The sequence below is a fragment of the Cornus florida genome, unplaced genomic scaffold, assembly GCF_030987335.1.
Source record: "Cornus florida cultivar Cherokee Brave unplaced genomic scaffold, ASM3098733v1 CherokeeBrave_3.0.0_Hap2_Chr09, whole genome shotgun sequence".
Lineage (NCBI taxonomy): Eukaryota > Viridiplantae > Streptophyta > Magnoliopsida > Cornales > Cornaceae > Cornus > Cornus florida.
Genome location: NW_026775579.1, coordinates 44,221,494 through 44,232,933, shown reverse-complemented (window position 1 = coordinate 44,232,933; position 11,440 = coordinate 44,221,494). Strand labels below are relative to the sequence as shown.

At 34.6% G+C, this 11,440-nt stretch overlaps 1 protein-coding gene across 1 annotated transcript; it reads left to right on the top strand.

The window, feature by feature from the left end:
- Positions 1-4,474: 4,474 nt before the first annotated feature.
- Positions 4,475-10,754, top strand: LOC132273777 (nitrate reductase [NADH]-like). Its single transcript, XM_059774837.1, has 4 exons — positions 4,475-5,826; positions 6,892-7,032; positions 7,886-8,118; positions 9,326-10,754. Exons 1-4 carry the CDS (start codon positions 4,815-4,817, stop codon positions 10,658-10,660), a joined length of 2,721 nt encoding a protein of 906 aa, XP_059630820.1. The 5' UTR covers positions 4,475-4,814; the 3' UTR covers positions 10,661-10,754.
- The last annotated feature ends 686 nt before the right edge of the window (positions 10,755-11,440 follow it).

The window sequence follows — 11,440 nt, the reverse complement described above, 5'->3', positions numbered from 1 at the left end:
GGCTTGTCTCAGTCAAACTCAGCTAATTAATCTGTCTTGCTGCCAAATCTTTAAATTAATTATCTTATTAAAGAAATGAGGTAATTAATCTGTCTTGCTGTCAAAGCTTTAAATTAATTATCTTATTAATTTAATTGAAAGGGTATGAGATACATCATGATATTATCTTCAATGAAATTAAAATTGATTTTTGATGAAACCTTTTACTTTGGTAACCACGCAGGGACAAGTGCAGCAAATACTCTTAAAGTTTAATTCGTGCATTTTTACCCTTTATTTGAGAAAGTATGCAAAAAAACACCCCTAATCTTTTCACATTGGGCAAAAATACTCCATCTGGCATAAATTAATGATGTAATACCCGTTTGCCCTTTTACTCTTCCGAAAATGCTCAAGGAAGTATATATGCTACTAATTTCATACTTTAGGGATGTGATGTGCACATTACTATATATATATATATATTGAAACTTTTTTCTCTATAGATATCTCTAAACTACTACTTCTTCTTCTTCTTCTTCTTCCTCCTTTTTTTTTTTTATTTATTTATTTTTTTTTTTAACTTTGAGAATTTTTAGAACAAAGATTTGAATATTTTGAGATTCTAGTTACTCTTTTCTACTAAATTTTTAAATTTTTTTCGTACCAACACTGTTAAACAAAAAAAAAAAAAAAATCAATATCAGTGTGCACTGGTCTTTGGAGTTTGAAAATTTTTTGTTTTCTTTAGTTTGCACTTTATTTTTGTTTTTTTTTTTTCTATTTTTATTTTTACTTTTCTTTTATACTTTTATTTTTATTTTATATTTTTATCTTTACTTGTCCATTATCGGCGTACTCCAATAGTATTATTTTATAAAATTAATTATTTTTATATATTTTATAAAATAGTTCAATAAGGTAATTTAGTCAACTTAGGGTTTAAATTTGTCAGAGAAACCTATTTGCATTAGATTAAAACTTTAAGGATATTTTTTGCACAAGAAGGGTATACTCTAATAATGTCTTTTTCAGTCATTTTACAAAATTATTTATTTTTATATATTTTATAAAATGGTTAAGTAATGATAATTTAATCAATTTAGGATTTAAATTTGTTATAAGAATCTATTTGTATCAAATTAAAATTTTAGAGATATTTTTTACACGTGAAAAATGTGAGTGATATACACTGTAAATATATTTTAGAAGTATTTTTTGCACTTGACCGGTCTCACTTGCACATGCATTTGTTCTTTGAAATTTTGAATACCTCGAGTATAATTTGAACAAATCTTTGATACTGCCGATACTTACCTAATAAAATGAATAAGAATAAGACATACAGTACAAATCAAACAAATATTACATTTTCTAATAATAAAATATTATTGATGCGACTGGATGCTATGTATTAGAATCATCTAAAATGGTTAGTTATGAAATAAATCGAGCTAAATTAAATTCTCATATATGCTTTGTGTCAAGAAAAAACAAAGCAGAGAAAACGTTTTTTAGTGTGTGTGTGTGTGTATATATATATATATATATATATATATGCATCCAAATATGAAATTAGTATATATGTGTGTAAGTTTTACATCTGAATTTTTTTTTCTTCATATAAATCTTTTACACAAAAAATATTATTTTTCTACATCCGTTTGAAACTTTGAAAAACAGTTTATCAATTCTTAAAAAATATAATATAGAAATAATGGAAGCGTATATAATTCTCATATTTAAACTTAATTATTATGCTTTTCTTTCGTAACAAAGTAAAATGTTTAGGTTTTTGTAAATTCACTTTCATTTCTTCAAAATTTTGTAGAACGTTTTATAGAGAACTAATACTAAAAATATATAACAAATACTAAAAATATCTTTCAAAAATGCTTAAAATAAAGGGATAAAGTGCAAAATACCCTTCTACAGTATAGAGAATGTATAAATAATCTCTCGTGTAAAAAAAAAAATGTAAATTTTTCAAATTGAGCAAATAAGGATATTTTCTCAATTTGAATATTGAAATACCTAAAATGCCTTAAAAAAATTTTAAAAAAAATCACTGTGAGATATAAGAGAGAGAGAGAGGGATTATTAAGGGTATTTAAAGATTTTTATAAAAAAATTTGGTCACAAGTGACTGTAAGTATATATTAAGGGGCAATTTGCACATATTTTCAAATGCCAGCAATTTATATATAGGTACTAAATTGCAGGGTGTCTTTTTACACAATTTTTTATATGACAGTATTTTTTTTTTTTTTTACATTTTACCCTAAATAAATAAATGAAAGATAATGACACTCGGATACAAGTTGTTATTCAACTTTAGGGTATCCGTAGTGCAAGTTTTAATAGCCAATATAATGTGAAGTTGAGAGCAATACAACTGGTGTGCATATGGAGTAGAATGCCATGTTAGAAGATTCCACATGTCATTTTGTATCACAATCTCTACATATAGCTAATGAAGATGAGAATGCTAAAAATATGTTAGCATTTAATTTTGGTGGATCCCTTAGTGTCTCTCTTTCCTTCTTAATAAATTTTAAAAATAATAAAATAATAATGTAAAATTGTAGATAGGCAAATAGTAGTTTGCACACCGTGGAATATGGTTGGTGAAAAAAATTAAATAACTACATCATCATAATTTAATAAAATGTAATAATGTAGCTATCCATTTTTTAAAAAATAAATAGATATTCTTGCAAATACACTCAGATGTAGATATACAGATGTGATTGCGTGTATTGATATTGTGTATAAATTAGGGTTTGGGGAGGAAGGGGAAAGGATTTGTGTATAATATGTGTCGAGGGTGGATTTAAAAATTGTTAATAGGGTGAGTTAATACTAAGAATAATTTTTTTGGGTAGACTAATACTAGTAATAAATTTTTTTTTGGATTGGGCTAAAATTTATTATGTAAATAAATTTTTTTCTTTTTTTTTTGGGTCCGCCATGTATTGATTTTGTGCATTTTGATGTTGCGATGGTGGTGGTGGATTGCTGGATAGGATAGTGGTAGAGGGTGGAGGTGGTGGCCGGAAGAAATAGAAAGAGGGGAGAGAGAAAAACGGGTCTCTCAATAGAACAAGGGAGGGTTAGAGAAGAGAAAGTTTGGTCTCTCAAGGGTGTTTTGGTCTTTTAAAATGTATTACTCCCTCCGTCCCATAAAAAGTGTCACTTTTGGAGAACCGTGACTCTCACAAATTGAACTGTTACAATTCTTTAAAAGCGACACTTTTTTTGGGACGGAGGTAGTATATCCTATTATTAAACAGATTAAATACTTAAAGGGTAATCTCATCTTTTAAGATTAAATTTCTGATAGGGGTATGATTGTTAAAAAAAAGGCTAATTTTCGTCTCGCAGACAAGTCTCATATAGTGTGAGTGTAATTAATCCTAATTGTTATTTTACCGCATACATAAACTATATTATAATTTTTGTGGGAAAAAATTTGCCTTAGGTCACATAAACAAGGCTCCCATCTGATGTTAGTATGGATCAATAACAGCACGACATGTGCCAGATTTTTTTTTTTTTTTTTTTAACCTGAATCATTAGAATCTTTTCACGAGTCATCCAAAAAAGAAGATGATTTTCTCTCACGCTTGTGTGAGACTTTGAGCTCCCCCTTTCTTTAACTCACTACTCATTCTCTCTTCCCACCAAATCCCCATTGATGCCCTCCATCTCCTCAATTTTAAAACCCTAACATTAATCATTTCTTCTGTCAACCGACCTCCACTGCCTGCCACCTCTTCCATTCCCAAACCATAATCTTTTACATCTAATCTTTAAAGATGATTCAAGCCGCCAGTTAATAAATACTTATAAATCTAGAGGTATCCAAAATTTTAAGATTTATCACCATTTGTTGCAATTTGAAGCCAAATTGATTTCCTTAAACTCCATTGATAATTTGAGTCTTACAATTATGATTAATTTACCACTATAGCAGCAAACCAGCTATTCTATTGGTTGATTGATGAACTACTCTGGCAAGGGTTTGAAGACGGATATAGAGAGAAGAACTTGGTAGATATGGAGACATCTTCTGATAAAAGAGGGCGCAGGTCTATGATCTATAAGAGATGTTGTGCGAGTATATATAAAGGACCTCCTAAATGAAAAGGGATCTCAATAATTAATGAAAATGGATCTCAGTAATTAGTCCGAGAGTCGCTCCCCTTTCTAGGATTAGAGCTAATTGTTTAGCTATTTATGTAATTAATTGCAATATGAAGGGTTTGAAATAGAAAATATCAAACGAATGAAGGAAAAAAAATATTCAAACAATTTTTATTAATTATTTTAAATATTTTTTTGACACATTTCATATTTTTAATGATCCTTATCGGTGAGTATATTCCTTGACACAACCATAATTCATTTTTGTGTTATAAATTGTTGAAATTTATCTACCGTATCATTTTTGTATACTTAAGTGGTTGAAATTTACATACTGTATCTTTTTGTGTCTGCAGCCCAATACCAGAAGCTCGCGACCAAAGCCACGGCTCTCCTCCATGCTGGCCCGAAACCATAAGCTGCTCCCCTGATCTATTCTCTCCACTAAATCAAGTACAACATTCACTTTCTCTCTCTACGAATCTTTCTAGCCCACCCACCTCTATATAAGTCCCCAACAGAGTTCCTAATCATTTTCAATCAAAAGTATAGAAAGAGAAACAAATCCTAATTATCGAAAAAAAAAGAAAAAGAAACAAATCCTAGAGAGAGAAACAGGAAAGAAAGGTCCTCTCTCCCTTCTTTCATTCACTCACTCCCATCCACAAACCACTAGTCCATATTCTATAATGGCTGCGTATGTCCAGAACCGGCAGTTCGACAGGCTCGAACCTGGTATAACCGGCGTCGCCCGCGCCTACAAAGCCGGTTCGAACCACCGATCTGATTCTCCGGGTCGGGGCTGCAACTTCCCTCCAACTGCGGAACTGACCCGCCCTAGAAAACAAGTTGTGTTCGATGACTCTTCCAGCGAAGATGAGAGCGGAAATGATTATAGCAACACCATCAGAAAAGGTAACAGTGAATTGGAGCCGTCTGTTTTGGACCCGAGAGACGAGGGAACGGCGGATAACTGGATAGACCGGAACCCGTCCATGATCCGTCTCACCGGGAAGCACCCGTTCAACTCGGAGCCACCGTTGGCCCGGCTCATGCACCACGGGTTCATCACCCCGGTCCCGCTCCACTATGTCCGGAACCACGGTTACGTTCCGAAGGGCACCTGGGAGGACTGGACCGTGGAGGTGACCGGGCTGGTCAAGCGACCCGCCCGGTTCACCATGGACCAACTCGTGAACGAGTTTCCAACCCGGGAGTTCCCGGTCACACTCGTTTGCGCCGGAAACCGCCGCAAGGAGCAGAACATGGTGAAGCAGAGCATAGGCTTCAATTGGGGTGCTGCCGCGGTGTCCACATCGGTTTGGCGCGGTGTACCGCTACGGTACATTCTCAAGAAGTGCGGAATTTATAGCCGCCGGAATGGTGCCCTGAACGTCTGTTTCGAAGGCGCCGAAGATCTCCCGGGCGGTGGAGGATCTAAGTACGGCACCAGCCTTAAAAAGGAGGTGGCGATGGATCCGTCGCGAGACATTATATTAGCTTACATGCAGAACGGAGAGCTTCTATCACCGGATCACGGTTTCCCGATCAGAATGATCATACCGGGATTCATTGGCGGTCGGATGGTGAAGTGGCTCAAGCGTATCATTGTAACAACCCAAGAATCTGACAGTTACTATCATTTTAGAGACAATAGAGTCCTTCCATCCCATGTAGATGACGAGTTAGCTAATGCTGAAGGTACGTTATTATTACACACTACTCAGCAGCTTCACTCTGCTCACTCTTTGTGTGTCCTAATAAAAAAAATAATATATTAATTTTAATTAAAAAATTAATAAAATTATTAAAAAAAAAAAAAAATTCGAATCGATCCGTTTTAATTAAGTAATCACCCTTTCTCTTTTCTATCTCTTTTTCTTTAATTCTTAACACCCCCTGTGAATTAAATTTGCCCCTCCCATCTACATTATCCCCCCCTCTGTGAATTAAATTTGCCCCTCCCATCTACATTATTTTTTGAGATGTTTGTTTTTAATTTCAATCTTTTATTATTCTTTTGTGAATTTTCTTTCCTTTTGTGATCTGTTTTGGGTTCATCATATAAATTAGTAATGATAACTCATATCTTTTTTTATTATTATCATTATTATTATTTTGTATAAATTTAATCAATCTATAACTTAAGTTTGATTCGATCAATTTGGGTGTTGGCCAAGTATATTGACTATCGATAATCTAGGTGATTGAAGTTCATGGTATAATCGGAATTTGAGTCGGATCAAATTGGGTATTGCTGGCAAACATTAATGCTATGAACATGTTTGACTCATTGGCGTCCTAGCATGAGGACTTTTAATTCCCATGTCAGTTTAAGTATTGGAAGCCAAAGGCATTAATTATGTGCTTTCTTATACTTCTTTGCTCACGAAGACATCAAAAAAAAAAAAGAAAAAAAAAAAGGCTGCAATGTGTGTTTTGCTTCTACTGAATTGACAGGGATGGAGGAATTAACATTTTGCAGTACTCTATAAGGATGGCGTGATTTTTGGAATCCATGAAAAAAAGAGACAAAAGAAAAATGGTGGTTACTCAATTAAAACGGGTCGATCCGACTTTTTTTTTTTTTTTTATACTTTTTTTTTATTTTGTTATTAAAGTTGATATGTTATTTTTTTATTGGAACACATAAGGAGTGAGTAGTTAAGCATTGTCCTTATATGTATATATTATTGATAATTGAAAACGTGTTTTATTATTGATAATATGGGAGAAATGGTTTTTATTTTTTTATTTTTAACATAGGTTGGTGGTATAAGCCAGAGTACATAATCAATGAGCTTAATATTAACTCTGTGATTACAACACCTTCTCACGAAGAGATATTGCCGATCAATTCATGGACAACTCAGATGCCGTACACTTTGAGGGGCTACGCTTATTCAGGTCAGTTGCCAAAGTTAAAAATATTATCTCATTTTGGTATCGGACTCCTAAAAAATGTCATGAAACGACAAATACTTCACGTATGGGGTCTAACCATAATTTTGATTTTTTTTCCTTCCTTGCCAACCATGATTCATGCTTCTTACTTTTACGTTACATGTCTCATCATGAATCTAGATATTGGTTGGATGGGTTCACAAGTTATCTTATTGTAACCTTTCAAAAAAATAAAAAGTGTATATCTTATTGTAGTTTCACGTATCTGATAAATAAGTGAGAAAAAGAAAAAAAAAATTTATTTGTCTTCATGATTTGAAATTTTTTAATTGGTGAAAGAGTTACTACTATCTTGAATAGTGCTATAAATTTTTTTTTTTTTTTAGCTAGAATATAGCTATGACGTGGGCACTCTTAGTGAGCTTGTGTTGTGCTGTGCTTGTCACCTGATGAGGAGACTCTCTTAGTAGAGAGCTCGTGTTACACTTTTTTTTTTTATTTTTTATTATTAGATTTCTTTTTTCATTTTTTTATTCAAAAATTGAAAATTGATTTTGGAATTGAATTTTTTTTTTTTTTTTTTTTTTTTTTTCCTCTTTCCGACAAGTATTTTGGAGTTGGATTGGAGCATTAAAAACAATCACTTTGTAATTTGTATAACAAAAGTAATTAAAGTGAATTATTCTCAAATTTGAACCAGCACGATTGAGAGTTTGATTCCATTTTAGTACCTGAGACGAGCAAATTATTTTATATTTCATTTTCCTCCCATTAACGTGACGCAATTTCCTTTGTCTTTGTTTGAAAATTGAAAGTGAGATATTTTATTTTTGTGTTTGTGATTGTGATGAACTAGGTGGTGGAAAGAAAGTGACACGTGCGGAGGTGACAATGGATGGTGGGAACACATGGCACGTGTGCACGGTGGACCACCCAGAGACACCCAACAGATATGGCAAGTACTGGTGCTGGTGCTTCTGGTCTGTAGAGGTTGAGGTGCTGGACCTCATCGGTGCCAAAGAGATTGCTGTCCGAGCCTGGGACGAGTCCCTCAACACACAACCCGAGACCCTAATTTGGAATCTCATGGTACGTTGTACTTGCCAATAACTATGAACTGGTTCTATCGAAACTTTTGGATTGAAGAATGACCTCACAAAAATATATTAGTATATTACAAAAAAAATTTCAACATTAGTTTCATTAAATTAGTTTAAGTAAGTGTCAAATGATTCAGAATAATTTAATAATTTCTCCATTCCCGTCACCAAGATCACATAATAATTTCTCATGTTCTTACTCTCACCGCTAATTACTTGTTTGTTTGTTCATGTAATTATCCTTTTTATAATTCGATCATATAATAATTTCTCGTGTATTCGAGAATGTCAATTTGTTTCCAGGGGCGGGTACTTGTCCTGTCCCATTTATATCGATTTTGAAGGACTGTTTAAATTATTTAGATAGAAATGAGATTTAGAAGTAAAAACCCGTGCGAGTGCGGGAGGGGGAGGTCAACCCGTCCCGTTTAGGTGCATGTGTAAATTATTAAATTATTTTTATTAATATATATAGTTAATATTAAAAATTCTAAGTCACATTCACTCACTTCGTTAACAGTTCTAGACTTCTAAAGAGCCCTGCGAACTAAAAACACTTATATATACCTTCATGTCTAAATACCTCAACCCTAGCTACTGTCAAAACAATTTAAAATTAAGGAGAGATTCTAAAAATAAATGGGACTAGACTGATACGCGGAAGATGAAAAAATTTAACCGAGGAATAGAGTGAAAAAACACCCGTTTAGGTGGTTTTGGATCAAAATTGTCCCTATTGCCATCCCTACCACCTCTTACTACTACTAATTGCTCCGCTGCTTGTTCACTATATTCCCACCTTCCCATTTGTCTAATTTGTAGGTAGCAAATTTTTTTGACAAAATTGTCTAATCACGTGGAATTCACGTGACTTCACGTGTCTTCCCCCTTCGTATTGGTTACTTGCCCGATCAGTTGATTTATTATTATTCTGTTTTTAAGAACAATCATTGACTTGCTAATTTGGCGTGACGATAATGAATTCAACCAAAAGGGCTAGCCCAAAACACTCTGGCTAGTCCATTTGACTAGCCACCTCGACTCATCATGTATGGTTGACTAAATTCTTACAGTTTTCACATATCAAATTGGTCACTTTTAAAATGTACAAGGCTATAAAACACTAGTTTATTACGAGTGATTGGCACTTTTGTGACATTGTGTCCATTGATTAAAGTTTCTGATTGAACGCGCAGGGTATGATGAACAATTGCTGGTTCAGAGTGAAGATAAACGTGTGCAGACGACACAAGGGCGAGATCGGAATCGTGTTCGAGCACCCGACCCAGCCCGGAAACGAGTCCGGCGGGTGGATGGCTCGGGAGGGACAACTCAAGATATCATCAGAAATGAACCAAACGTTAAAGAAGAGTGTCTCCACACCTTTCATGATCACTTCTACAAAGAAATACTCAATGTCCGACGTCAAGAAACACAACTCAGCTGATTCGGCATGGATCATCGTCCACGGCCACATCTACGACTGCACTGGCTTCCTCAAAGACCACCCGGGAGGCGCGGACAGCATCCTCATCAATGCCGGTACTGATTGCACGGAAGAGTTCGACGCCATTCACTCCGTCAAAGCCAAGAAGCTCCTCGAGGAGTTCCGGATTGGCGAGTTGATAACCTCCGACTCAACCAACTCCTCGCCCAATAACTCCGTCCACAGCGCCTCCAGCGTGACCAGTACTACTCCCCACCTCGCTCCCATCAAAGAAGTGGCTCCCGCGCGAAGCATAGCACTGGTGCCACGTGAAAAAATTCCATGCAAGCTCATTTTGAAGAGGTCGATATCTCACGACGTCCGATTGTTTAGATTCGGATTGCCCTCCGAAGAACAGACACTAGGGTTGCCAGTGGGGAAACATATATTTTTGTGTGCTCAAATCAATGACAAGCTCTGCTTGCGAGCTTACACACCAACCAGCACAATTGATGAGATGGGCTACTTTGATCTGGTGGTGAAGATATACTATAGTGGTGTGAACTCTGACTTCCCAAATGGTGGACTAATGTCACAGTTCTTGGACTCGCTACCACTCGGGTCCGTGCTCGACGTGAAGGGTCCGCTAGGCCACATCGACTACACCGGCAGAGGCAACTTCACCGTGCATGGCAAACACAAGTTCGCTAAAAGGTTGACAATGGTGGCCGGAGGGACCGGAATAACGCCCATTTATCAGGTCATTCAGGCCGTTTTGAACGACCCTGATGATCATACGCAGATGTTTTTGGTGTATGCTAATCGAACCGAAGACGATATCTTGCTCAGAGATGAGCTTGATGGATGGGCACAAAAACACAGTGAGAAATTGAAGGTGTGGTATGTGGTCGGAAAGACTATACGGGAAGGATGGGGTTACGGTGTTGGGAGGATCAGTGAGAGTGTTTTAAGAGAACATGTCCCCGGAGCTTCGGAGGATACTCTGGCTTTGGCTTGTGGACCGCCGCAAATGATTCAGTTTGCTGTAAAACCGAATTTGGAACAATTGGGATATGATGTGAAGAATTCGTTGTTAGTGTTTTGAATAATATTACTACAGAGTTTCTCTTATGCTATAGATGTATATGTTGTATAAAATTTTTATTTTTTATTATTATTATTATTTTTATTTTCTTCCACTTTAGTTTTTGATCATTTTCGCTGCAAAAAAGTTTTTATAAATATATAGGATTTGAATTTATTTTAAACTTATCGACCACATAAAATTCTACTAGTTTTTATTGATGTACTAATCCAAATATTTAGGATTTTAGTTTATTTTGAATTTATAGCATTGCGGGTCTACACTCTAGTAGGGCTTGAGTATTGTAGCAGCTAGGTTAGCTAGGGTTTGAGTTTATAAATTATTATTTTTTAGAGTGTTATACTCCAGCAACAGTAACTCTATTTTTTTTTTTTCAAAGATGCATTGACAAGGCGGTTCATTCATTACCTTCTTTACCATCGAAGAGGGTATAATATATATATATATATATATATATATATATATATAAAATATAAAAAGATAATTTAGTTAAAGGGATTATATTCTTTAATTCAAAATATCGTTACTCTATTATAGAAAAGAAAGAAAAAAAAAAAGCCCTCTGAAATAACGTGAAGTATACTTTATTTTAGAGTAATATTATTCAAATCAAAAATAAATAAATAAATAACTCTACTAGTTTACACAAACCAAAAGAAAATTAACTGGTAGACACATTCATATAGATTTGAGGTTTTTTCGTATTTTGTTCGATTGGCTAAGTGTTTTTTTTTTATAATTTTTATAACAGGTGTTCGGAGTTTTACCTCATCTAATTTA